The sequence below is a fragment of the Macaca mulatta genome, chromosome 7 (assembly GCF_049350105.2).
Source record: "Macaca mulatta isolate MMU2019108-1 chromosome 7, T2T-MMU8v2.0, whole genome shotgun sequence".
Lineage (NCBI taxonomy): Eukaryota > Metazoa > Chordata > Mammalia > Primates > Cercopithecidae > Macaca > Macaca mulatta.
In genome coordinates, this window is record NC_133412.1 from 46,629,541 (window position 1) to 46,656,760 (window position 27,220).

Sequence of the window (27,220 nt, forward strand, 5' to 3'; positions counted from 1 at the left end):
GTGCAGGGTGGGGATTCCAAAGGGAAGGTGGAGTGGGAAGAGCTGGTCTTGCGGTCACTCAACCTTTCCGAGCTTGTTTTCAGCGCTCCAGGCTCAGGCGGAGGCCAGCCCTTTCCAGTTCTGGGAGCTGCTGCTCACCACGCGGCCTGGCATCGGCTGGGTACACGGTTCGGCCTCCCCGACAGGTGTCGCTCTGCTGCTGCTCCTCCTCCTCATGTTCATCTGCTCCAGTTCCTGCGTCCGCAGAAGTGGCCACTTTGAGGTGCCGCAGTCCCTGCCCTTTTGCTTCCCCCAAGGCCAGGGTTCTACTTTCATTTCTTTCCGTGTCCCTTCTGATTTACTCCAGAGCCCAGGAAGGTCCCAAGCTGGTCTGCCTATTACTTGCATGTGATTTGGGACCTGCCGCTGGATTCTGCCATTGGACTGTGGTTTATGTCTGCCAAACGTAGACGTTTTGCTGTGGAAGAGTCTGCCTTTTTGCTGGCTTATCCCTTTAGCCTATTTAGATTAAGTGGGCTTAAAACAGCACAGGGAGGGGATGGACAATAGGCTCAGCAAGTTTTGAATCCCCACTCCACTGCTTACTGGTCACTCAACCTTTCCAAGCCTCGGTTCTCTCATCTGTAAAATGGAGGTGTAATTCTCTATGTTATTTTAGGAATTATAGGCAATAATACATGTAAAACCACTAACTACATACCTAGCACATAGGTGCTCTGAAAATGTTAGTTCCATCTTCGCTTCTGTCTCTCCAGCGTCCTCAAGATGCAGAAAGTCACAGAGGACTTGGTTTGGGGAGCTTGACTGTCTCCTGGCCTGCCCACATCAGAAATAGGCATATACTGAGCACCTACCTACTATGGGCCAGCAACAAGCCTTTGAAGTAGGAATCAGAATCCTCATTTGACCGATGAGGAATTTGACACTCAGAAAAGTCATGAAATTGCCCAAGATCCCAAAGCTTTAGCGGGTGCTAAAATTGTCTTCTGCTATTTCTTCTCCACTCCCAGGAAGCCACTGCTGTCTTTACTTTCTTCCTTCTGAGAATGGGTCAAGGGGCAGGGATACTGACGCTCATGATCCCTGTGGGAGCACTCCAGTCTGCCCAGAACCTCCCCAGGCAGATATTTCAGATGTTTGCCTCTGGTATCAGGAAGCTTCCCTTACAGCCTCCTTTGGCCAAGCCCCCAGAAAAAGAAGCTTCCCAACCCCAACCTCTTACCCAACTCCATCCCCGGGAGAGAGTCAAGGCTCTGGGCACTGTCCTGGCTTTGCGGATAACCCTGAGTCCTGGCTGTATTCCATCCCCCAAGCCTTGAGTTCTGGAAGTTTACTGTCCCTCTACCCCCACAGGTGTTCTATTGGACTCACCTGTCCTACCTCCTCGTGTGGCTTCTGCTCATCTTTCACGGGCCCAACTTCTGGAAGTGGCTGCTGGTTCCTGGAATCTTGTTTTTCCTGGAGAAGGCCATCGGACTGGCAGTGTCCCGCATGGCAGCCGTGTGCATCATGGAAGTCAACCTCCTCCCCTCCAAGGTACAAAGGGCCGGGGGGAGACTTTTCCCATTCATCCCAAGAGACAGTTTGTGGGGTGGAACAGTTGGGTACCCCGTCAGACCCCCAAGGAAATAGGGAATAGTATAGCTGCAGCCCCCTTGCTATGGAGGAGACAAGCAAAATGGAAGATCCAGTCCAGCCCTCCAGGAGGGAGACTTTAGGAAGGTGAATGGCAGGGCAGGCAATACACCTCTAAAATCCAGTTTTGGGGAGAACATTCTCCTTCAGCTCAGTAAGCATTTATTGGTGCCTACAGGGTGCCAGGCCCTGAACTAGGTTACAAAGAAACAGAGAAGGTTTTGCACTGTCCTGCTTTCTAGGGGAGCCAGCCCTTTCATTACAGTGCAGGGCTGTGTTGCTGGAGGTATTAAACCCTTTGTCTTTGGGAGGTCAGAGAAAGCTTCAGAATAAGGGAGAAGATGCCATATCAGGGTTTTGAGGGATGAATAGGAGTTTGTTGGATAGAGAAGACAAGGAAGGGTATTGCTGGCAGGAGGAACCGCATGGTAAAGACAAGAATTGTGAAAGGGTATACTGTGCTTGGGGGACCACAGGTAATTAGGCATAGCTGGAGCCAAGTTGCCAGGAGGAAGCCAGAGAGATGAGTAAGGCCTGCTCATGAAGGGCCTCCTAAGCTAGGAGACCCACCCCGCAGGCCATGGGGAACCCCTGAGCATGCTGGGAGGAGATGGTGGTATTAAACTGGGACCATTTATACTCTAGTTAGATTTCTTTAGTTGCTCTGTGGAAGGTGACTTGGAGGGGGCTTGGGGGGAGGTTCTTGCAAATACAAAGATGAGAGTTCATGAGGGCCTTGACACTGAGGCAGAGGCCATGGGATGGAGGCAGGCGCACATCACAGAAAGACTCAAGAAGCAACTGGTTATGTTTTGCGGCAACAGAGAGGATGGAGTCTAGGACGTCTCCCAGGTGTCTGAGTGGTATCAGAAAAGAGAAAAGAAAGGCAGTTCTAGGTGGGCTCAGCTCTGGACACACTGCATTGGAGGACCTGGGAGGCTGAAGAATGAGGCTGTGCTGTGTGTCTAGGCTCTGGCATCCAACAGCCTCAGCTGCATTCAGATCCCACGGTTTCTTACCCGGTGGCCTTGGGAAGTTATTTAACCTCTCTGAGCCTCCTCTTCTCCTCCCTAAAGTAGAGAGAAAATAGTACCTGCATCATACAATTGCTGTGAGGCCTAGAGATAGCACAGTGCTCTGAAGCAATTGTCTGGAAGGATGTTGTTGTCCAAGGAGAGATGCGCATTGGTGGTTGGAATGCAGGCCAAGCACTGGCCGAAGTTCCAAGAAAGGGCTGGAGCAGCCAGGGAGGCATCACAGGGACACGTCACAGAGGGTCCACTAAAAAGCAGTGCTTACACCCTGAGAAGCAGCGTAAAACCAGGGGCCCCGCTTCAGACGCAGCCTGGCTGCCCCCTCTAGGATTGTTGCCCACTTCCAGATCGGCAGGTTGGCTGCTGAGGTGGGCCCCCACTCAGAAGCACAGAAGAGTGTCGTGTCTTGGGGCATGCCTGTTTTATGGAGGAGGAAGGCAGCCCAGCCTCTGCCCTCTTATCCTGGAGCCCCTGGTGGCTTTGGGCTTGCAGGAATGATACTGATCTCCTTCCTCTTTCCCAGGTCACTCATCTCCTCATCAAGCGGCCACCTTTTTTTCACTATAGACCTGGTGACTACTTGTATCTGAACATCCCCACCATCGCTCGCTATGAGTGGCACCCCTTCACCATCAGCAGTGCTCCTGAGCAGAAAGGTAACGGCGACCTCCTCCAGTCACTCTGCACATAGTCACTGAGTTCCCGTTGTGGGCCAAGTACAGGCTGGGAACTTGGAACACAGCACTGAACAAGGCCAGAAACACAAAGTCAGCCTCAAAAAGCTCTCTTTGAAGTGGGAGCCGGCATGCAGACACCGATTGGCATGGCAAGGGCTGTACCAGTTGCACTGAAGTCTTACAGGGAGGGCCTGGCTTGGTGGGGAGAAGCCTTTGCAGACACAGGGGCATTCAGCTGGACTTTGAATGGCTAGCAGGAGTTTACCAGATAGGGAAGGAGATGGGGAGGAGGCAGAGGGAAAAGCAGAAGTAAAATCATGAGAACCTGGAGACTCAGAAGAGTCTCCTATAGCTAGAGCTATGGGGAGGGGGTGGGTGGGCAGGTGGAGTAGCAAGGAAAGAAGGGAGGGACATACAGAGAGAGAAAAAGAGCATGAAAGGCAGGTGATGTTGCTGGCAAAGCCAGTTAGAGCTAGGATGGGACTAAGGAGGATTTCAGAAGCAAAGTTGGAATCCAGATGGATGGAGCAGCCAATTGGGAGCCATGAATGGTTCTTAAGCAGAGGAGTACCTGGCTTAGGAGAGGATATAGGCGTTTTTAAGAGGACTGTGATGGGAGACCAGGTTTCCCTACTCCCACCTGGACTTGGGCCTTATAGAGCCCCAAGGCAGCAGAATCCCTCACACCCTTCTCCTCCAGCCCTGAACCATTCCCACTGCTTTTTGGGTCCCCAGCACACACAGAACAGTTCAGCTGACGCTTTTGCTCAGCTGTCCTCTGACTCTCACCCATGCACGTGCCTTCCTTCCAGTCCCAGGCTGTTTTTGGAGCTGCCACCTGGACCCCTGCCCTTCTTCCCACCATGAGATGTGCCTCCAAGTATGGCAAGGGTGGCTTGCACTGACATTTCCAACAGGGAAGGCCTTGAGTGACCTATTACAGTAAGACCCTTGCTTGGCCTCATGAGGGTTACCCGGCCTTGCGTGTTGGGGGTTCTCTGACTCATCCTGGTTACAAGCTTTAGTGTCACTCAGGATGCCTCCCAGACCCAGCCCAGCAGGACCCCTGGCCCAGATCCCTCAGCTCACAATGTAGACCCAAGGCCAGGGTTTCCACATGTGGGGCTGCATACTCCCTACCTTGGAATCACCTGAATTGTGCCCTCGATGTACCATGGAACAAAGGTAGAGGTTGGAGAGGGTGAGGCTATTTTCTCCCTAGTTTTTTCCTTTTCTTTTCTGCTTTGTGAAGAACGTCTGTGCTCTCAGAGAACTCAGACAATATCAAAATATATACAGAAGAAAATGAGAATCCTTCAAATAATGTTATCCAAGGGAAACCATTGCCAATTATTTGGTGAATAGGCTTCCAGCTCTCTCTCTCTATCTATCTACATGGCTAACCAGATGGACAGATTTTGTATATATGGGCTCACACTAGAGGCAGTGTTTCATAGCAGCAGTATGTCATGGAGATCTTTGTATATCAGTAAAGATAGAGCTTTTCCTTTTTATGCCTGCATGGTATTGCAGTGTATGGATACTAATATGGTTATTGACTATTATTAATATTATATGGGTGTGTCATGTGTTTCACCCATTCTTTTTCTCCCCTAACTTTCCAAACTTGTTATATTTCACCAATTCTTTTTTTTTTCTAGAGTCTCACTCTGTCACCCAAGCTGGAGTGCAGTGGCATGATCTCGGTTCACTGCAGCCTCTGCCTCCCAGGTTCTCCTGCCTCAGCCTCCTGAGTAGCTGGGATTACAGGCATGCGCCACCATGCACGGCTAATTTTTTTGTATTTTTGTATTTTTAGTAGAGTTGGGATTTCACCATGGTGGCCAGGCTGGGTCTTGAACTCCTGACCTCAGGTGATCCACCCGCCTTTCCCAAAGTGCTGGGATTACAGGCATGAGCCCGACCTTCACCATTTCTTGAAGGGATTTCTTCTGGGTCTCAGTTTGGAATCTGCCTGTCCTTGGACCCTGGGAGAGTCTCCTGCCCTGAGCTGAAAGGGTTCATGTAGGGGGCTGGCAAATATACCAACTTTGTTTATAGAGCTTGTTTACTGGATTCAGGAGTGGGACTCAGTTTAGCAACTGTGGCTGAATGAATTCAACCACCATTGTTGGAGACTTCCTAGGTCTGAGTCATTGCTTGAGGCACTTCAGGGTATATTTATGTAGCCAAGGCATGCAAGCGCCTAAGGGTGCTGATGCCCGAATGAAGGAGGAAACCTCAGAAAGGTGGATGGAGCTAGGATCCTAGAACTTGAGCTCCAGTCCTGACTTTTCAATCCGCTCCTCATAAAACTGCGAAGCACCTCTCTAAGCCTCTGTAAAATACATGGTAACACCAGGTCATGAATTCCTTCATCAACTTGAATGGGACATCTTTATTTTCACTAACCTCTAACTGAAATTTAGCATTTTCTTCAACGATAAATGTGAGTAACAAACCCCAGGAGCATTAATGGTACCTCTGACTTTTTCACAGTGAAAACCATGGATGTCTTTCTATCATGTTACAGCTGCGGCCAATGCTTCAAGAGTATTTATGCTCACTACTGCTTCTGATTCCCAGGGTTGGTTGGGGCCTGCTAGAGCTCATTAATTCATGTATTAACAAAGAAGCACATGGATTCCTGTCACAAATTTTTTTTTTTTAACATTTTGATAACTAATTATAACTGGATTCATATGTAATTTCTCTGTATATTACTTTATGTCAAGCTTGTCCAACCCATGGCCCTTGGGCCACATGTGGCCCAGGACAGCTTTGAATGTGGCCCAACACAAATTCGTAAACTTTCTTAAAACATGATGAGATTTTTTTGTGTGATTTTTTTTTCTTTTTAGTTCATCAGCTATTGTTAGTGTTAATGTATTTTACGTGCGGCCCAAGCCAATTCTTCTTCTTCCAGTGTGGCCCAGGGAAGTCAAAAGGTTGGCCATCCCTGTTTCATGTATTTAGACCCTTATTCTGAGAAGGAGACTGTCCACTGCCTTTGCAGGACTGCTAAAAGAATCCGTGGTTTGAAAAAAAAAAAAAAAGGAAAAGGACAAGGGTTCAGAGCAGGAGATCTCTTGCATCCTCCTCACTCTGATGTTGTGGATTCTGTTTGGTACCACTCAGCAGAGGACTCACATCACCTTACACCACATTTCCGTCAGTCATTCATTCAACAGAGGACCTTAGTAATTACATTCCAGGCATGGATACCATGAAAGCAGTTGGTACCACCATGGACTGAGCACCTACTGTGTGCAGAGCCATTGACTAGCAGGAGGGCCTGTTTTGGTGAGACCTTGGCCTGATGGAGGTGGCAGAGTCACTGCCTTTAGAAAATTTCCAGTGAGCTGCTCTGATCCTTTCTTTGTTACAGGAGTCTGTACCCTTATTAAGCTCAGGTTGACTTCATCAAGAAAGATCTCAAGGTCTGTCCCAAAGAGATCAACTCTCCGAGTCCTGTGGCTGTGGCTGCTAGTTTGGTCCTGAGGAAGGACATTCAAACCAGGACTTGGAGGGCTGAGGCCCAGCACCAATCCCTCCGGTGGGGTGAGGCCTGCTCCCTGGTGCCGGTCACTATGGACCTCCTTTCCCCTCCCACTCTTCTCTTGCTCAGACACTATCTGGCTGCACATCCGGTCCCAAGGCCAGTGGACAAACAGGCTATATGAGTCCTTCAAGGTATCAGACCCCCTGGGCTGTGGTTCCAAGAGGCTGTCGAGGAGTGTGACAATGAGAAAGAGCCAAAGGTTGTCCAAGGTAGGTGGCTACTGGAGAGAAGGGGTCCAACCTGCTGGCAAACCCACAGAGACCAAGTTGCCTCCTTCTTCTCAGTGAGTATCAATTATTGAGCAACTGCTGTGTACACAAATGGCAGCACAAGGGGGTTAGGCAACTGCTGACTCCGTGGTTCAAGAACCTTCTCGAAGTGTTACCACTCCAGATCCTTCCCAGTCTGATGTCCCCCATTAGATGGGGGAAGAGAGCAACAGAAAGAGAGTGGGAATTGAAATCAGAAAGACCCACCTCCAGGTCTCTGCTCTAATACTCTCTAACTGTGTGGCCTTGGGCATGTCCTTTGGTTTGTTCATCTATAAAATAGAAGTAGTTCCCTCTATTACTTACCTTTCTCTTACGACTATTTAAAAAACCAACTGAATGAATGCACATAAAGTACTGCATGAAATAGGCAGCAGGGTCCAGGTGGACCCCCTCCTCCTCCTCATCACCATCAGCAATGTTATTCTCTTTAGATCCTTGATGAAAGCTATAAAGCTGATGAGCTGCTGGTGCCATCAGGTTTTGGAGGAACAGAGAGAGGCACAGCAACTGCTAAAGAAATAAGAATAGACACTGAGGCTGAGGGTGGCTGAATTCAAACTAAGTAGACTGTGCCTCATGGCTGGGAGACAGGTTAACATATGAAAACCCTGCCATAGGAGACATCCCCAGGCCTGGCCCAATCCTGCCTTGCCATTGGGGAATTTAAAGTCCAGGGTTGAAATCCAGGTGAGATCTTGCTTGGCCAGACCAGAGGACCTTTCCAGGACCACACCAGGAGCAAAGCTCTGGGATATGCAGGGGTAGGTAGGAAAAGCAGAACATTCTCGGCTGTTAATCAGGGAAACTTCCTGAAGGAGGAAACTGACTTTCAAAATCAGACGAGTCATGGCACATTGTGGATCAGTGGGCTAGACACACTAAAAGCTGTTTCCTTGGGACCTCAGTCACCTCTGCCACTATAAATTGGTACAATCTTTTCTGGCAGGCAGCCTGGCTGTATGTGTTAGCATTTTAAATATGTATACCTACATGCCCAGCAACTCCATTTTAGGGACGTATTCTTAAAAGCTAACCGGGGGCCGGGCGTGGTGGCTCACGTCTGTAATCCCAGCACTTTGGGAGGCCGAGGCTGGCGGATCATGAGGTCAGGAGATTGAGACCATCCTGGCCAACATGGTGAAACCACGTCTCTACTAAAAACACAAAAATCAGCCAGACGGGGTGGTGCGTGCCTGTAGTCCTAGCTACTCAGGAGGCTGAGGCAGGAGAATCGCTTGAACCCAGGAGGCAGAGGTTGCAGTGAGCCAAGATTATGCCACTGTACTCCAGCCTGGGCAACAGAGCAAGGCCCCATCTAAAAAAAAAAAAAAAAAAATGCTAATTGGACGGGTGCACACAAAATATAGTAATTTCCTTGTTAATTTAGCAAATATTTGTGGCGCGCAGCATCTGCTTTTTTCCAGGTTCTGTTCTAGATGCTGGAGATCTATCAGTAAGTAACAAAGGCATAGTCACTGCTTACCTTCTGGTGGGGAGACAGACAATGAACAAATAAAATATATGCATAATATGTCAGGTGATAATAAATGCTGTAAAGATAAATAAGTCAGTGTCAAGAGGTAGGGATGGGAAAAGTGCTATTTCAGAGAGGGTGGTTGTTTACAATAATGAGAAAATGAAGCTAATCAAAATGCCCAACAATAGGAAAATACCTAAATAAATTGCTGATCACCTTTACAATAGAATATTAAATCTCCTAAGAAAATGATTCAGTCAATTTAAATGTATTTACTTGGAAAACCTGTCAAGATGTAGTAAGTGGAAAAAGCAGGCTACTAAAAAGTATGCTCCATTTACGTGAAAGTATTGTGTATGTCTGTGTTAGAAAAAAATCTGTAAGTGCATGGAGAAAATGCTGAGTAGTTAGGTGCTCTGATACTTTTTTCACTATTGTTTAATAGTTTCTATATCTGTATTTTTAAAGCTAACGTTATTGATTTGTGATTTAAATAATAAAGAAATTTCTGTTTTGAAACAAAGCAGAGTGTACAGCCCCCACCCATCCATTCCTGCATCTCAGCACAGGGAGTTGTGGCGTCCAAGGACGTCACTGGAGCTGACGTCCTACAGGCCCAAGGGAGATCCCTGGCCGCAGGACGAAGACCTGGTGTACATGAAGACAAAAGAGGAGACTCACACATGGTGGGAAGCCTATTCTGAAGACAGTGGCCTAGTAAGGCTGAGGAAGGTGGGACTAGAGGCAGGAGGGCCAGCTGGCTTATCTTCCCATAGATGGTGGGTCCTTGGAACATGCCTTAAGGTCAAACCATGTTCAGAAAGGATGACACATCACCTGGGTGTCTCTGAAGCCAATCATCTGCCTGCTACCTTCCCAACTTTTGCATAATAACTGCCCCAGTAATACTTTCTACTTAGTGTTTCTCTTACGTCCCAACATTACTTTAAACTTAATTGTATTTCAAAAGGAGTCTTAAGATTATTATCTCTAATGGAAAACTAGTATTACATGTCATGAACACAGGATAGCTCTGAAAGTAAAAACAATGAGAATCAATGTTATTAAATTCTTGCTAGACGGCCTGTCTGCTAACGCTCCAAGCCAGAGGTGGTGCTCCACACTCTTCCCTTTTCCTTCCTTCCTTCCTTCCTTCCTTCCTTCCTTCCTTCCTTCTCTTTCTTTCTTTCTTTCTTTCTTTCTTTCTTTCTTTCTTTCTTTCTTTCTTTCTTTCTTTCTTTCTTTCTTTCTTTTCTTTCTTTCTTTCTTTCTTTCTTTCTTTCTTTCTTTCTTTCTTTCTTTCTTTCTCTCTCTCTTTCTTTCTTTCTTTCTCTTTCTCCTTCCTTCCTTCCTTCCTTCCTTCCCTCTCTCTCTCTCACCCCCTCCCTCTCTCCCTCTCTCTCTCTTTCTTTCTTTCACACTTTCTTCCTTTTCTTTCTTTCCTTTCTCACTTTGTAAAAAGAAAGGAAAAAAAGAGAAGAGGTTAGTAAGTGTTAGAGAGGTGGTAGAGATGCATTAGCCAGAATGGAAGGCTTTCTCGTTGCCATGAGAAGGACTAAAGAAAATTGAAAGGAGAGGAACTGTCTCATAGCCTAACTCTCAAACCACCACCAGGAGTTCATGCCCCACACCAGGGGAGCAGCCTTCAGTCATCTCTGGACAAAGAAGCAACATGGCATGATGTCACGATCCTGGAGAGGCAGCAGGAGACCCAGGATTTACCAGAGCTCCGTGGGAATGTGGGCACGTCCTTCCCATGCTCTCAGCCTGGATGATTGTGAAGGTCACTCCTAACTCTGCCTCCTGCACCAGAGCAGGAAATAGCACAGGCTCGTTTAGGCCTGTTCTGGGGTCTGCTTCCTTCACCTTCCAGAAGGAAAGATACTGACTCGGACAGGGCTGACTGTCTACCATGCTCTAAGTCCTGAGGAAGACAGAGGAGGCCTGCTCTCTTCCCCCAAGGAGCACACTGTCTGCAACCCCAGAGCAAAGCCCTAGGGCCCGGGGAACTGTGAGCCAGGGGAGACCCTGGCTTCTCTGCTTGGAGAAGGTGGGAAGAGCTTCAAAGAGGAATAGCAACTTCAGATGAGCTGGACAATGAAAGATACAGTGTGCACTGAGGGAATTTGACAGCTGGGAAAGAGGAAAGGGTATTTCAGGCAGAGGGAAAAGAATATTTCAGGTTAGGAGGGGAGTGCTTTCCAGTCACACCCTGAAACTGACTTGTGCTAGACCATAGGAGCCACTGTTAAATTTTCAGGAATTTCGTGAGCTGGTTATTAAACACAGTTGTTATGGTGGGAGCCACGGTGGGCAGGATTTACACCACAGAAATGGGCAGAAGCTAACAATCAAGACTGTTATCTCCAGAAGTCAGTTTACCAGCACATCCCTGATGTTATCCTTCAAAGGCAAAGAAGCTTCTAAGAAATGCCTAATACTGTCCACACCAAGACCCATAACTCTCTGCTCTACTCCCTGCAGGGCTCCAGGATACTTTTGGAGAACCACCAATTCTGTAACATCAAGGTGAGAGGCTGCAGGGGTGGACATGAGCAAGAACGCCTGCCCCAACCAAAGGAAATGAAGTCTTTGCCTTTAAGGAAGGGCTGTTGTGATTGTGGGTACTCAAGCTCCTCAAATCCCCATGGGCTGACATCCAGGTATCCGGGTCATGTAACCACATCCCTCCCCCTGCTCTTTATATCCAAGGGTGCCCGGCCTCATACCTCACACTCGGCCTGTCTCTTCTCCAGGAGCAGGGATGGGTGTGCAGTGTACAGGGCTACGTGCTCTCTGTCCCTGTCTCCTGGGCACCCACGGCACACACCCGGCAGTGGCAGGCACACACCCCTGGGATGCGGATCGAGTCCTTGTTTTCACTAGCTCTGCATTCTAACACCTAGAGCTCTCCCCAGGCTGGTGCTGAGAGCACAGGATGTGGAAAGAGCACTGGATTGGGAGCCACTTAGACCTGGGTTCCAGGAGATGTCTTTCTATGTATAAAGGGGGTCCTGAAGTCCTGGGGACATCCCCTGGTAGCAGGGGAGACTAGCATCACCCCTCCATCTCCCTTCTCTGACTCCCTCTTGTGCGCAGTGCTACATCGATGGGCCTTACGGGACCCCCACCCGCAGGATCTTCGCCTCTGAGCACGCCGTGCTCATCGGGGCAGGCATCGGCATCACCCCCTTTGCCTCCATCCTGCAGAGTATCATGTACAGGTGGGCAAACAGTGTGCTCCTGCCTGCATCCTGGGTCAGAGCCCCAAGGCACCCTCTCCACTCCTCCTCCCTTTATTCCTTCTCCTTCCTCTCCTTTCACCTGTCTCTCTCTGCTCTTCTCTCTCTTGCCTCTCCTGCTCTGCCCCCATCTCCTTTTTGTGTCTCATCCCTCCCCTTCCTCATAGAGTGGACTCTGCCACCCCATCCTTGCTCCCTGTCCCCTGAACTATTTTCTGGGGTCTTGAAAAGTCTCGCCCCAAATTTACAACCCCTTCCTCCTGCCTCCCCTCAGGCACCAGAAAAGAAAGCATACTTGCCCCAACTGCCAGCACTCCTGGATCAAAGGTGTCCAAGACAACATGAAGCTCCAAAAAGTGAGTACCACCTCCTGCAGGCAGGCCTCCAGACCTTCTCCCCTAGACACCTCCTAAAATAGGAGCCCATCCTCCTGTGCAAAGGTGGGAGCGGATAGGTGATTCCTGATGGGATCTTTCTTTCCCCACGATACCCTGAATTCTCTTAAATGAGTTCCCCTGGTGCCTCCTGAATGTCTGAGCCCCGCCCCTGCTTCAATGTTCCCATCACCTCTGAGACATGTTCTGAACAGTTCATTAAAGGTTGCATAGCTTGACAGCCAGGCAGTCTGGATTCAGTTGCCGCCACAATGCTACCTATCCATGACCCTATGGTGGTTTTAAGAATGGAAACATACTGGCTGGGCATGGTGGCTCATGCCTGTAATCCTAGCACTTTGGGAGGCCAAGGCAGGCAGATCACTTGAGCCCAAGAGCTCAAGACCAGCCTGGGCAACATGGTGAAACCCCGTCTCTACCAGAAATACAAAAAATTAGTTGGGTGTGGTGGCAGGCACCTGTGGTCCCAGCTACTTGGGAGACTGTGGTGGGAGGATCACTTGAGCCCAGGAGGCAGAGGTGGCAGTGAGCTGAGACCACACCACTGCTCTCCAGCCTGAGTGACAGAGTGAGACTCTGTCTCAAAAAAAAGAAATAATAATAATAATGAAAATAATATAATCAAATAATAATAATGAAAACATGTTTGCCTTTTGAAAATTCATCATCCTGTATATACCACTTAGAAGAGTTTCTTAAAAAGTAATTTATGTTTTTCTGGCTATCCTAAGCTAGTATTTCAACACACTGTTTGTTGTAAACAGTAGAAGATATTAGAGAAAATCCCCGCCTTGGAGTCAGAAACCTGGTTCTGGTGCCGTGCTGCTCTGTGATCTGGGCATGGCTGCTCACCTCTATGAGCCTTGATTTTTCCCTCCCTTAAATGGGTATGTGAATGTTCCCTGCTTACTTCAGGGTGGTCATATGGGTCCCAGGGATTACAGATATGAGCCTCCTGCAAATGAGGGAGACCCAGCCGCTGAGCTGAAGGGCCTCTCCCCCTAGGTGGACTTTATCTGGATCAACAGAGACCAGCGGTCTTTTGAGTGGTTTGTGAGCCTGCTGACTAAACTGGAGATGGACCAGGCCCAGGAGACTCAACATGGTAAGAGAGGGACAGGGCCTGAGGGCAGTGGGAGTGGGACAGGGGCATTCAGCATCTTTAAAAAAATAATTTATTGATATGAAACCCACGTAACCTAAAATGAACCATTTAACCATTAAGCGAACTCAGAGTGGTTTTTTTTTTTTTTTTTTGAGACAAGGTCTCACTCTGTCGCCTAAGTTGAAGTGCAGTAGCATGATTATGGCTTACTGCAGCCTCTACCTCCCAGGTTCAAGCAATCCTCCCACCTCAGCCTCTGGAGTAGCTGGAACCACAGGTGCAGGCCACCACTCCCGCTAATTTTTTTTTTTTTTTTTTTTTTTTTTGTAGAGAGGAAATCTCCTTATATTGCCCAGGCTAATTCAGTCTTTTTAAGAAGATGTTTATTCCATGTCTTGAGAAGCAGGATGGGGGGAGGTTCTATTAAAATGTAATATTTTGTAAAGTTAAAAAGTAGAAGGGGGAAAAAAAAGCCCTCATAATCTCATCCAGCTATCCAGATGACGCCAGGCATTTTAAAGGATTCCCTTCCAATTTTTGTTTTCTTATTCACATTTTATAAAAATATATTTCTTTATTTTTATAATTTATCTTTTTCATGACATATCTTTTAATTCAGAATAGGCACATGTTGAAAATTTAAATTCCTAGGACTCACCCCAGACCTTCCAAATCAAATGGATTCTCTCAGAGTCGGGCTCAGGAATGTACATTTTAACATGCCCCTCAAACGATTCTTATTCACACTAATTTGTGTTTGGCTTTTGAAGTATAATTTACATACAATAAAGTTTACCAATTTAAGCATACAATGAATACAATGGCATTTTGACAAATGCATACAGTAGTGTAACCACCACTGCAATCAAAATATGGAGCATTTCTTTCCATTACTCCTGAAAATTTCCTCTTCCTGTTTTGCAGTCAACACCGTCCCCTGACTTGTAACCCCTGGCAACCACTGGTCTGCTTCCTATCACTATCATTTTGCCTTTTACAGCATTTTCTATAAATGGAATCATATAATATGTAGTCTGTTCCATCTGACTTCTTTCACTTAGCATAATACCTTCAAGATTTATCCATGTCGTTGCATGTATCAGTAAGTCATTCATTCCTTTTCATTGCTAAGTGGTATTCCATTTTATGGGTGTACCACCATTTGTCCAATTATCTTTTAAAAAGAAATTTAAAAATCAGAAAAACAAATTTTTTATTTTTATACACATATTTACCATTTCTGGGTTCTTTACATTTTTCATGCTTGGGTCGAGATTTCCATTCTGCTTGAAGAACTGATGGTTCTTTCTAGTGCAGGTCTGCTGGTGAGAAACTCTTTTGGCTTTTGACTGCAAACACCTTATCTCACTTTGATTTTTGAAAGATATTATCGGCCGGGCGCGGTGGCTCAAGCCTGTAATCCCAGCACTTTGGGAGGCCGAGACGGGTGGATCACGAGGTCAGGAGATCGAGACCATCCTGGCTAACCCGGTGAAACTCCGTCTCTACTAAAAGGTACAAAAAACCAGCCGGGCGAGGTGGCGGGCACCTGTAGTCCCAGCTACTCGGGAGGCTGAGGCGGGAGAATGGCGTGAACCCGGGAGGCGGAGCTTGTAGTGAGCTGAGATCTGGCCACTGCAGTCCAGCCTGGGCCACAGAGCGAGACTCCGTCTCAAAAAAAAAAAAAAAGAAAGATATTATCACCAGTTGATTATGTTTTCTTTCATTACTTTGAAGATACCTCCTCATTGTCTTCTGCCCTGCACCATTTCTGACAAGATGATTGGTGCCATTATCTTTGTTCCCCCGTACATAATGTATCTTTTAAAAATCTCACCACTTGTAAATGTCTATCTTTCTCACTGGTTTTCAGTAATTTTATTATGATGTGCCTTGGTGTGGTTTTATGTTTCTTATACTTGGAGGTCATTGAACTTCTTGGCTTAATGGGCTTATAGATTTCATGAGATTTGAAAATTTTCCAGCTGTTTGAAAAAACATGTTTATCTGTTTTTTGTTTGTTTACTTCCTCTTCCCCTTCTTGCCACTTCAGTTACACAGTTTGATATTATCCCACAGGTCACTGAGTCTCTGTTCTTCTCTTTCTTTCTCAATCTCTGCTTCATTTTGGGTAGTTTCTGTTGCTATGTCTTCAAGTTCACTGATCTTTTCTTCTGTAGCACATTATCTATTATTCCCATCCCAATAAAAATCCCAGCAGGATTTTTGAAAAATAGAGATTGACCAGCTGATTCTGAAATGTACATAAAAAGCCAAAGGACTTCAAATATCTATTGATTCTACCCAATGTATTTTTCATTTGTTACTGTATTTTTCTTCTCTAGATATTCTATCTGGGTCTCTTTACAGCCTCCATTTCTCTTGTCGACATATTTGTTGTTTTGTTTTGTTTTGTTTTGTTTTGTTTTTTGTTTTGTTTGAGACAGAGTCTCACTCTTGTCACCCAGGCTGGAGTGCAGTGGTGTGATTGTGCCTCACTGCAGATTGGGCTCAAGCAATCCTCCCATCTCAACCTTCCAAGTAGTTGAGAGTGCAGGCATGCATGACCATGCCTGGCTCATTTCCTTGTATTTTGTAGAGAAGGGGTTTCACCATGTTGCTCAGGCTGGTTGTCCTGAACTCCTGGATTCAAGCAGTCCTCCCGCCTCAGACTCGCACAGTATTGGAATTACAGGCATGAGCCACCACGCCTGACCATCATATTTGTTTTGTTTTATTTTGCTTTGATGTTCTTGAGCACATTCATTAATTATTTCAACATTTTTGTCTATTATGTCTATCATCTCTGTCACTTGTGAGTCTGTATCTAATTACTAATTTTCTCCAGGTTAAATTGTATTTTCTGGCTTCTTTGCATGCCCGATAGTTTATTATTTGATGCCAGACATTATGAATTTTATGTTGTTGTATTACGGATTTTGTGTTATTTCTTTATTATTTTATTTTATTTTTTATGTTTTTGAGACTGGATCTCGCTCTGTCGCCCAGGTGCGATCTCAGCTCCTGGAGCTCACTGCAACCTCTGCCTCCCAGATTCAAGCAATTCTTCTACCTCAGTCTCGCAAGTAGCTGGGATTACAAGTGCCCGCCTCCACGCCCGGCTAATTTTGTATTTTTAGTAGAGACGGGGTTTTACCATGGTGGCCAGGCTGGTCTCAAACTCCTGACCTCAAGTGATCCACTCACTTCGGCCTCCCAAAGTGCTGGGATTACAGGCGTGAGCCACTGGCCTGGATTTTGTGTTATTTCTTTAAATAGTACTGCACTTCGTTCTGGTGCACAGTTAAATTATGTAAGACTGTGGGTCTTCTTGAGGCCCACTTTTAACTTCTATTGGGGTGAGTCTAGAGCAGTCTTTAGTGTGGGGTAGGACTCTACCTAATGCCCTATTTATGGCAAAGCCTCTTCGCTTTTAGTGGGAACGCAAACTATTCCCAGCTGCTTAGCTCGAGGTATCGTCCATCCTAGTTTTTCTGGTCATTTTCTTTCACACATTCAAATTACTGCTCAGTCAGGGACTTAGGAGAAACTATGCAGATTTCCAGAGCTAGTGAGTGGCCTCCTCCCTGCCTCCCCTCCTCCCCTGCATCTCTCCTTCTCTCCTTTCCTCCTTCCCTCTCTTCCTTTCTGCAGTTCCCTTTTCCAGTCTTGTGCCTAATATTCTGGCTGTCTTGGCTTCTGTGAATGCCAGTTTCTGTCTCCTCGCCACAGGAGACTGCATCAGGCAATAAGCAGGGCTGTTGTAGGGTTTACTTCATCTGTTTCTCTTCTCTCAGCAATGACAGTCCCGTGCCACCTGCTGACCAATGTCTGGAAACCATTGTTTCGTGTGTTTTGTACATTTTTCTGGTTGTTTCAGGTGGAAGGGTAAATGTGGTTCACTTTACTGCAATGTAAATTTTTCTTTTTTTTTTGAGACAGGGTCTGGCTCCGTCACCCAGGCTGGAGTACAGTGGCGCTCACTGCAACCTCTGCCTCCCAGGCTCAAGTGATCCTCCCACCTCAGCCTCCTAAGTAGCTGAGACTAAAAGTGTGTGCCACCATGCCCAGCTAATCTCCTTTTTTTGTAGATGGGTCATCTCCAGGTGACTCAGGCTGGTCTTGAACTCCTGAGCTCAAGTGATCTACCAGCTTTGGCCTCCCAAAGTGCTGGGATTACAGGCATGCACCACTGCACCTGGCCTGCAACATATATTTTTGATGTATACAAGCTGTAAGTAGAGACAAACATGGATAAACAGATATATTTATTGGGGGTGAATGCTCAACCTTTTTTCTGATGAGTGACAATCAAAAAGTTTAGAGAATGATCTAAGACAAAGATTAGACACCTTGGCCAGGCATGGTGGCTCACGCCTGTAATCCCAGCACTTTGGCAGGCTGAGGTGGGTGGATCACGAGGTCAGGAGATTGAGCCCATCCTGGCTAACACGGTGAAACCTCGTCTCTACTAAAAATACAAAAAATTTGCCGGGCGTGGTGGTGGGCGCCTGTAGTTCCAGCTACTCAGGAGGCTGAGGCAGGAGAACAGCGTGAACCCAGGAGGCGGAGCTTGCAGTGAGCCGAGATTGCGCCACTGCACTCCAGCCTGGGCAAGGAGCAAGATTATGTCTCAAAAAAAAAAAAGATTAGACACCCTTTTTTCCTTCCATTCGTATTTTTTAAAATAAAGATTAAATACCTTAGTATATATGAAGTCTTTAACTGTTTGGTCCCTTGTTTTATACTTTTATCAAAAATGAATCTTTGGCCTGGTGGCTCAAGCCTGTAATCCCAGTGCTATGGGAGGCCAAGGGAGGATTGCTTGAGGTCAAGTTTGAGACTAACCTGGGCAACATAGGCACACGCTGTCTCTACAAAGAAAATTTTTTTAAAAACTAGTTAGGCATGGTGGCATGCACCTGTAGCCCTAGCTACTTGGGAGGCTGAGGTGGGAGGATCACTTGAGGCCAATAGTTTGAGGCTGCAGTGAGCCATGATAGCACTACTGCACTCCAGCTTGGGCAACAGAGTAAGACGCTGTCTCAAAAAGAAAAGAAGGCTTGAATGTCTTCCCCTCAACCTCTCCAACCTCTCCCTCCTCACTGCCCAAATGTTTGCTGTATTCTACATATTTTACTAAGCATTTACTCTCATCATTATTAAGTATGGTGAAATATTTCTCTGGATCATATCATAGTCTTAATGGGACATCTTTGTGGAATACCGAGGGTTTACACTATATTTAAATGTTAATCTGTTAAAGTCATTGTTTTGTTTTCCTTATAATTTGTAGAAGGAGAACTATCTTTAGATATGTTTCTGACTTTTTAAGAGAATTGGCGTAGTGTTTTAGACTTGTTGAGTTCATTAGAACCAGATTGTATTTGACTCTTTAATTATCACCAGGTTGTCATGAGTGAATTCAAATTCCTATGATAAACACAGTTTATACGTTCAAGTAATCAAACACAGTTTTCTACAAGAAACTATCCAAACAGATCTAGTTTACTATAACATTCAGAACCTTAAAGTTCAAGTCAACAGTCTTTGGAAGATAACGCTTCAAGCTTAGAATAGTTCAGTAAAGCTCCTTGCCCTTTCTTGTAAATAACGATTACAGCAAATATTTATATACCATTGACTTCTTTTTCTTAAATGCTTTTACTTATATTAATTCATTAGAAACTCAATTTTATGATGACAAGCTGAAGGAAAAGTTTAAATTTAATTTAAATTTTCTAGTTACTGGCACATAAATATTTGCTGTTTGCTTCTTCCTAATCTGTGTAAACAAAGGGTAACAGCTAACCCAGTGCTTTGTATTCTCAAAGCCACTCGAGTCAACAACTCTATCACATCAAATTTCTTTCAGGGTTTCTCATTAACTGCAGCTGAAATTTGTGGCTTCTCATTTCAACTTTAATTATACGTCAAGGTTTGCATTAAATAATTTTTGGTTTATAATTTTTAATTTCTATAGCTTAAGCGTCAATTATTCTAAGTTTGTATCTTTACTCTACCCTTAATAGCTATAGGACCTTGGGCATATTATTTAACCAGTTTGCCTTGAAAGCAGTTATCTGAAAAATCTGGATGCTACTAGTACCCACCTCATAGGATTGTCATGGGAATTAGATGAGATGTCATCTGCAGAACACATAGAACAGTGACTGGAACTTAATAAACTGCTTGATAAATTTAGTGGTGGTGGTGGTGGTAATAGTAACTGCTTAATAAATTTATTTGTAGTAGAAGTTCTAGTAGTAATAACTGTTTAATAAAAGCAGTAGTAGTATTTAATGGCTATTTAATGAATGGTATAGTTAGTGGTTATACCATAAATTATTTAATCAAGCTCCTACTACTGGACATTTTGTTTATTCCTCATTCTTCATAATCATAAAAATGCTGAAATTAATATGTGCACATAGTTTTTTTCTTGCTTTGGGTGATTTTCTTAGGAAAGTGTCCCAGAAATTAGATGGTTGTCTGAAACACAACTGGATGGAGAGGGTGAAAACCATGCCAGGTCATCCTCCACAGCCCCTTTATCTTCTCCCTCCCACCATGGTGTCTCCCCTTCCCTCCTCTTACCCCTCTCTGGGGTATGGTGACTCTGAGGCAGGGTAAGAAGCAGGGGGTCCCCCAGGTGGGCATCTCATAATACATCTCCCTCCCTCCCACACCATCCAGCATGACTAGGGGTTAAGTGACATGTGACATGAAATGTGCTATCCCTCCTAGGGCCATTTGCATTGTAACAGCAGCTGAGACCTTAGGCCAAATGAAAAATGGGCTGATGGCGACTTAGGAAACAATAAAAAAGCACGTTGAAATGGCAAAGCTCCTTCAGTGTGGGTGTAGGGGAAGAGAGGAAGAGGAGAAGAATGAGGTGATCATCAGCTCGGGAATGCTCCTTGCCACATCCTAGATCAGGCCCTCCCAACTCTGGCTTGAAGCGACACTCAAGCCTAAGGCAGCACTCACCAATCTTTTTCTCATCATGGCACACATAAAAATGATAACATTCTTATGTCACGTCTGAGTATGGAACACGGAAGTGCGCACCTGGGAGCTCCTGAGTGCTGAAGGATCGGTATCCCAATAGACCTGTAACTTTGTGGCGCAGAACTGCAGGTTCTCTGGCCTTGTGGGCTCTTTCGTGCCAGTCTCCTTCCCCGTCTCCTCAGCTCTCCGATGCCGCTTCCTAAAGCGCTGTTTCATTATGTCACGCCCTACTCAGTTACTCTCAACCTTCCCCTCTCTCCTAGCTGGGCATTCAAGACCCTTCTCATTCTGGCCTCAATCTCTTTCCAGTCCCACCTCCTTTTGCTCCCATCCGAGGACGCGGCTCCAGCTGGGCACCACACCCTGCCCCGCCAACATCGCATTTGTTCCAGCCTCTCACTCTGTGCTCACACTAGTCCTACTTAGCATGCCTTCCTTTCACCTCTGCTTTTACTCTCACCCCTCATCCCAGGCCTAACCCAGTCCCCATCCCTTCTGGGAAGCAGCTCTGTCTGCATTAGCCCTTCCCTGCATATCAGTAGCCTTCACGCTATGATCCATTCACTCGGCCTTTGACCCTTTAGTCCAAATTACCTTTTCATGTGTGTGGCTTGTGTCCCCAGCCAGGATGAGGACAGACATGTAAGGCACAGAAGGGCACGAGCTTTGGAGCCCAGGGACTGCCATGCTCACTGCCCTGGGATGCATTTCTTCTATAAATACAAAAGATCTTGGCCAGGCACAGTGGCTCACACCTGTAATCCCAGCACTTTGGGAGGCTGAGGCGGGTGGATTGCTTGAATCCAAGACCAGCCTGAGCAACACAGTGAAACCCTATCTCTACAAAAATACTAAATAAACAAATATAAAAGATCTAACTCTTGGAGTGGCTGTGAGGCTCACCTTCGTGCATATAAAGTAACTAATGTGTGTCATGCACATAGTAGGGCCAGCTCAAGCAACGGGCTGCCTTTCCTCTCCATGGCACTGGTCACACGACAGATAGTGGGCAAAAGACCTATGGGTCTCCCTCCAAGCCCCAGGGTAAGGTAGTGGTTGGCATACTGCCCTGCGCCCATCATGGGTGCTAGACCCTCAGTGCAGTCCTCGTCCCCTACCCAACAGACCGCTTCCTGGAGCTGCATATGTACATGACATCTGCACTGGGCAAGAATGACATGAAGGCCATTGGCCTGCAGATGGCCCTTGACCTCTTGGCCAACAAGGAGAAGAAAGACTCCATCACGGGGCTGCAGACGCGCACCCAGCCTGGGCGGCCTGACTGGAGCAAGGTAATGCCAACTGGAGCCCTGCAGCTTGCAGATATGGATGAAGCTGAGAGCCCGAGGCAGCAGTGGGGCAAGGTCAGGGGCAAAGTGTGAGGTTAAGAGTTCAGAGTCCAGCAGGGACCTCATGGTGCAAAAGGTAAACAGGGTACCTACACTGGCTTTATCACTAGCCTTTGTTCCGTCATTAGCCTCAGTTTCCCCATCTGTTCAGAGAGGAAGTCAGTCTCTGTGACCTCAAAGACCCCTGCAGCCTTGACTCCCTATGGACCGGTGTCAGAAGGCCTGAGTGGACAAGGACCTGGAAAAACACCAGATCTTATCATCGCCTGTTACAAATGGGGAAACTGAGGCACAGAGACATGAAATAGTTTGCAATCGTTTTATTTTATTTCTCAGATTGGTTTTGTTATTATTTTCCTTCCCTGAACACTCACCTGTCAGGGTATACAGTTTGCAGGAAGTGGCCCAGAAGGTGCTGCTTTTAAAAGTGCTGCAGATGACCCCATGTCTGGGTCACGACAGCTGAGTGGGAGGGGAATGTCCGTGGTGAGTGCTTGGGCATCAAAGAGGACTTTCAGAAAAAGGCAATTTATAAGCAGAATTTGGGGTAGAAAAGGGTCCTCTCTGGGGGAAAGACTGACATCAGGAAAGATATTTAAATCACAGCAGGTGGCCAGCGCTGGGGACTAACACTAGGTTCAGACTCCCACGGGAGTCCCAGAGCACTGTATGCATCTCTCTGCATATCTAATTTAGTGCCTGTCTCCCACAGTTGCAGATCCTTGAGTGGAGGGCCTGGGTCTTACTTATTTCTGGCCCTGGTCCCCTCCCTGGGGTTCTGGGTCATGTTGCCAGTTGAACAAATGGCTGTTAGTTGAATGGCTGAGTGTCGAACTCTGCTGTAAAATCCAGCAGCTGTGCCATGCAGCTCCTTGTGGAAAATGGGGATGTTTATTGCTGCCGAGCTGTTATGCTGTTACCTCCGGGCAGTTGTATCACTGGTGAGTCAGCAACTCCACCTATCTTTCCTCTTCTCTTCCTCAACCCCACTGACTCCAGGTGTTCCAGAAAGTGGCTGCTGAGAAGAAAGGCAAGGTGCAGGTCTTCTTCTGTGGCTCCCCAGCTCTGGCCAAGGTGCTGAAGGGCCATTGTGAGAAGTTCAGCTTCCGATTTTTCCAAGAGAATTTCTAGCCTCACCTCTCCAAGCTGTGCCCCAAATCCACACCATGGGTCTGCTTCATCGCATTAGTATAAACACTCCCACAGGGACCAGCCTCAGACAACCCTCCCAATAAGACAAAGCCTAGGTACCCCCCAATCCTGCTCAACGCGGTAAACAGGAGACCCCAAGGGACAAATGAACTTCCTCTAGAACCCAGGGGAAGGGACAGTGCCTTGTTCAGTCTGCTGTAGATTCTGGGGTTGCTGTGAAACTGAGGAAACCAGAGGCTGGTGACTGGAGCTTGGGGGTGGGGTTCGAGGGCAACCACTCCCCCAAACATTTTCTGACGGAGCCTTCCCCTACATCCGTGGTCCCAAACCTGCCCAATCATCACAGTCATTTGGAAGCTTGTTTCTCCGGCATCTTATAAAATTGTTCAAACATACAAAAAGTGAGGAGAATCATACAGTGAACAGTGTTACCTACTTTCTAGACTCCTCCGTTAATATTTTGCTCTGTTTATCACATAGGACATCAGTTCCTCTTCCCTCTTTTCCATCTGTCAACTTATCTGACTTTTTGCATGCATTTTCTTTTTTTTTTTTTGAGACAGAGTCTCGCTCTGTCTCCCAGGCTGGAGTGCAGTGGCCGGATCTCAGCTCACTGCAAGCTCCGCCTCCCGGGTTTACGCCATTCTCCTGCCTCAGCCTCCCAAGTAGCTGGGACTACAGGCGCCCGCCACCTCGCCCGGCTAGTTTTTTTGTATTTTTAGTAGAGACGGGGTTTCACCATGTTAGCCAGGATGGTCTCGATCTCCTGACCTTGTGATCCGCCCGTCTCGGCCTCCCAAAGTGCTGGGATTACAGGCTTGAGCCATCGCGCCCGGCCTTGCATGCATTTTCAAGTTAGGTGCAGATATCTCAGCACACCTTGCCACTTGGAGGAACCTTCTTTAAATGCACATTCCTTGGTCCCACTATCAGAAATTCTGATTCTGATGATCTGGGAATGAAACCTGAAATATGTATTTTCCACCAAATCCATTTGCATCGGGAGAAATAAGCAGCATCTTTCCCTGCCCCTCCTTGTGTCTTCGTCTCCTCATCTCCCTCTCTCTCCTGGCGCGTCCCCCAGAACCTCTCCAGTCTCTGTATGCTGGCCTCTTCCTTCTCTCTGTGTGCTGGGTCACTTGAGAAGCAAGATGGAGACAGCCTCTTTTCGTGCCTCCCTCTGTGTCGTGGAAAGGTCAAGTGCCTGGGGATGAAGCAGGCTAAGCCCGGAAGCTCAGCTCAGCCACACCCCAGCTGTGTGGCCCTGGAAGCTTCCCCATGTCTGTTTCTTTCGCCTGTGAAATGGGCTGATGCCATCCCTCAGTCACAGTTGCTGTGAGGTGAAATGAGATGCCAAGTGCTCACGACATTCCTCCCCCACCTCAGTGCAGCTCCTTGCTGCTCCAGGCTTTCGTACGTCTACATCACTTCTCCCCTCCTGGTTCCCTCTATCTCTGTTTTCCAGCCTCTGTTTACATCTGTCCCTGTCTGGACAGCGGGGATACAGCAGAGGCAGCAAAGGCTTTTTCAGTACATACTATGGGGAGGAGCGGCCCTGGGCAGAGGATGGGGGGGGCCTCACCTCCTCCGTTTGATCTGGACATTTCCATCTGTGCCACACCATGAGGTCCTGTGAGCCCCACATTTCCTGGGCATCCTCCACCTTGCAGTCAGTCCTGCTAGGTTCTCTTCTTGACAGTGTAAAGCACCCTTCCCCAAGGCTGCCATCATGGGGTTGGAACTAGGCACTTTCCAATGGGATAGTAGCTGGCACCTTTCTTTTCCATGGGTTGGAAGTCCATGGTTGGGAAGGGGGAGGTGAAGAAGCCAGATCATAACCTGGACGATGACATCCCTTATCTAAGGTCGGGCTGGGATGCAGCAGATTGGGGGCGGGGGGGAGGCTGGGTGTGACGTGCAGGGGATGAGCCAGTTGGGCAGATGGAAGAATGAAGGTAGGAGAAAGCTGTCTTTTGAAAGGGGCAATAGGAAGGGATGGTGGAGGAAGAAGCTGAGGCAAGCCCCAGGGAGGGGAAGGCAAAACATACCCTGGGGACTGGGACAGATCAGGATGGGAGTGAGGATGTGGTCTTTAAGATATGAGGAGGAACAGGAAGAAGAATGTGAGAGGAGGAGTGGGGCCTGGCTGCCAGCCCTGCAGTCTAGGAGAGGCTAATTCGATTTGGGTGGGCGGAAAGTGGGGATCACACTTGCTCCGAGCCTCCATCTACCGGGACCGAGAGTCAACAGGGCCAGGAGACCTGGTGCTGGGGCCTTCCAACCGGATTGTGTTTAATTTCCAGCAAGCCTGGGGAGGCACACAACCCACCGGGGAAACTCACACCTGGAGTTTTACCAGCCTGAGGCCACACACTCTTGGAACCTCTTTCCCTCTGTTGAGTCTGTACTTTCCCTTCTGCACAGGCTTGGGAAGGCTTGGACAATACACTCTCTGGAGCACAGAAGGAAACTAAAGAGAGTGTCCTGACTTAGGCTGGAGGATGTAAAGAGGGTGTGCCCAAATCATTTGGAAACGTGGCAGAATCTGTTTAACACAGGCTGTCTCACACATGCACTCAATACACACACACATTCGCATGTCACCATTTTGGATTCTTTCCAGTCTATCTACACCGCCTTTACACTTTTGAGCCCTGTCCTCAGTCCTTTGCTGTCTTGTAACAAATTTCCACCAGGCTCCCACCCATATATACAGATAGTTAGTTGTTCCTTTAGGACTTAATATTACAGTGAGTGGGAGCAGGTGGAAGGACTTGGACATACGATTCTAAAATCCATGAATGCCCACATGTGTGACGACTGTATGCCCGTGTCCTGAGGTTTTCTCTCCAGACAGATTCCAGTTGCCCACGAGAGGGCGCTGCAGAATCACGGATCTCGAGAGGGTTTGTTTCCCAGGAAGTGAGACTGGTCCCTGAGTGGCCGTGAATCAAAAAGAAAGGGGCCGGGAAGACAGCGCCCTGTTCCAAAGCTCCCCACTAGAGGCAAAACCTCCAGGCTCCATCTCTGTGAAGTCAAGAGACTTCATGCTCAAGGTCAGAGTTTCTCTAGCTGTCAGCTTCTCACCACCGCTGCCTTCCCCGCAAAACTCTACCCTCCCCATACCCAGTGTCCAGTTCTGGGCTTTCCTCTTTTCTCCTTGCAACAAAATGTCCATCGGTGAGGTCCAGTTGAGCTGAACAGGCCTGGCTCGGGGAGAGTTCACAGGTGCAGGCTCTGCCCCAGTGGACATGTCATTGAAGGCAGCAGGACCACACATGTGAGTGGATAGCACGCATGGTCTGGCCATCTGGATGTTTCCCAGATGTGCCCATGTGCATCATCAGCCGTCAACAGGAAAACGCATCCGGATGGCCGGCTGACTTTTCTCCTTTCACCAGATGTTGGCAATGCTGCAGACACATCTGGGCCCACAACAGATAAGGCTGACACACACAAAGACAAGCGAGAAGGAGCAAAGGCCAGTTATCAGCACGTATGCCCATCCTCACCCATCAAGCGGCAAACTCCCCAGGGCCAGACATGTGGACCCGAAGCCTAGCACAGAGAATAGACGGGATGTCGGTTCCTCCCAGGGCAAGGGGTTACTTAAATGGAATTATCCTTACAAAGGGTCTTTTGCACCTAATTGTCACTTGTAATTTGAGGCACAAAAGCACAAACACAAGGCCACTGAACCACTTTGCCAGGCGCCACTGCATTGTTCTGTGAGGACAGCGCTGAGGGAGACAGCAGGCATTCCTGAAATGACCAATCAGGCAGGCCGCTCCCGGATGAGCCGCACAAGTGCAGGCTATTAATACACTGAGCCAGGGGCATTCGTGGGAGGGGAGGGGGCGTGGGCAACATGGAGAGTCACCAGACTGGCAGACAAGGTCAAAGGTAGGGAGGGATGAGGAACATTAGCCGAGACTGGCTCTGGGCCAACTTGTTGGAGATGCAGTGGACAAACCTTTGCCCTCTGGGAGGCAGAGCACTGACTTCTACACTTGCCTCTGCCCCAGGCTGCTGTGTGACCTTGGGTGTATCATTTGACCTTTCTGAGTTCTCACTTTCTTATTATAAAGTGAACAGATCAAGTATGTATGTGTTTAAGCCCTTGTGTATGCATTTACAATGGTCATTTCTAGAAGGATACATGAAAATATATTTATCTGTGTGCTCTGGGGAGTGGGAATGGAGGGATACAATGAAGGAAAGGATTTTGTGTTTTTGTTTTCCTTTTTACCCTTCTGTAAAGTTTAAGTTTTATTACTGTTATGGTTTTATTTTAAAAAGAAACCCAAAA

At 47.3% G+C, this 27,220-nt stretch overlaps 1 protein-coding gene across 1 annotated transcript in view; it reads left to right on the plus strand.

Moving 5' to 3' along the window:
- Positions 1-23,312, plus strand: part of NOX5 (NADPH oxidase 5) — a 43,301-nt gene extending 19,989 nt beyond the window's left edge. Inside the window, exons 7-16 of the mRNA XM_015142557.3 lie at positions 84-262; positions 1,354-1,536; positions 3,193-3,325; positions 6,975-7,117; positions 11,142-11,186; positions 11,757-11,881; positions 12,174-12,255; positions 13,300-13,399; positions 21,536-21,702; positions 22,759-23,312. Of these exons, the coding sequence (XP_014998043.3) occupies positions 84-262; positions 1,354-1,536; positions 3,193-3,325; positions 6,975-7,117; positions 11,142-11,186; positions 11,757-11,881; positions 12,174-12,255; positions 13,300-13,399; positions 21,536-21,702; positions 22,759-22,890 (1,289 nt within the window). The 3' untranslated portion in view covers positions 22,891-23,312. The remainder of the gene's footprint in view (positions 1-83; positions 263-1,353; positions 1,537-3,192; positions 3,326-6,974; positions 7,118-11,141; positions 11,187-11,756; positions 11,882-12,173; positions 12,256-13,299; positions 13,400-21,535; positions 21,703-22,758) is intronic.
- The last annotated feature ends 3,908 nt before the right edge of the window (positions 23,313-27,220 follow it).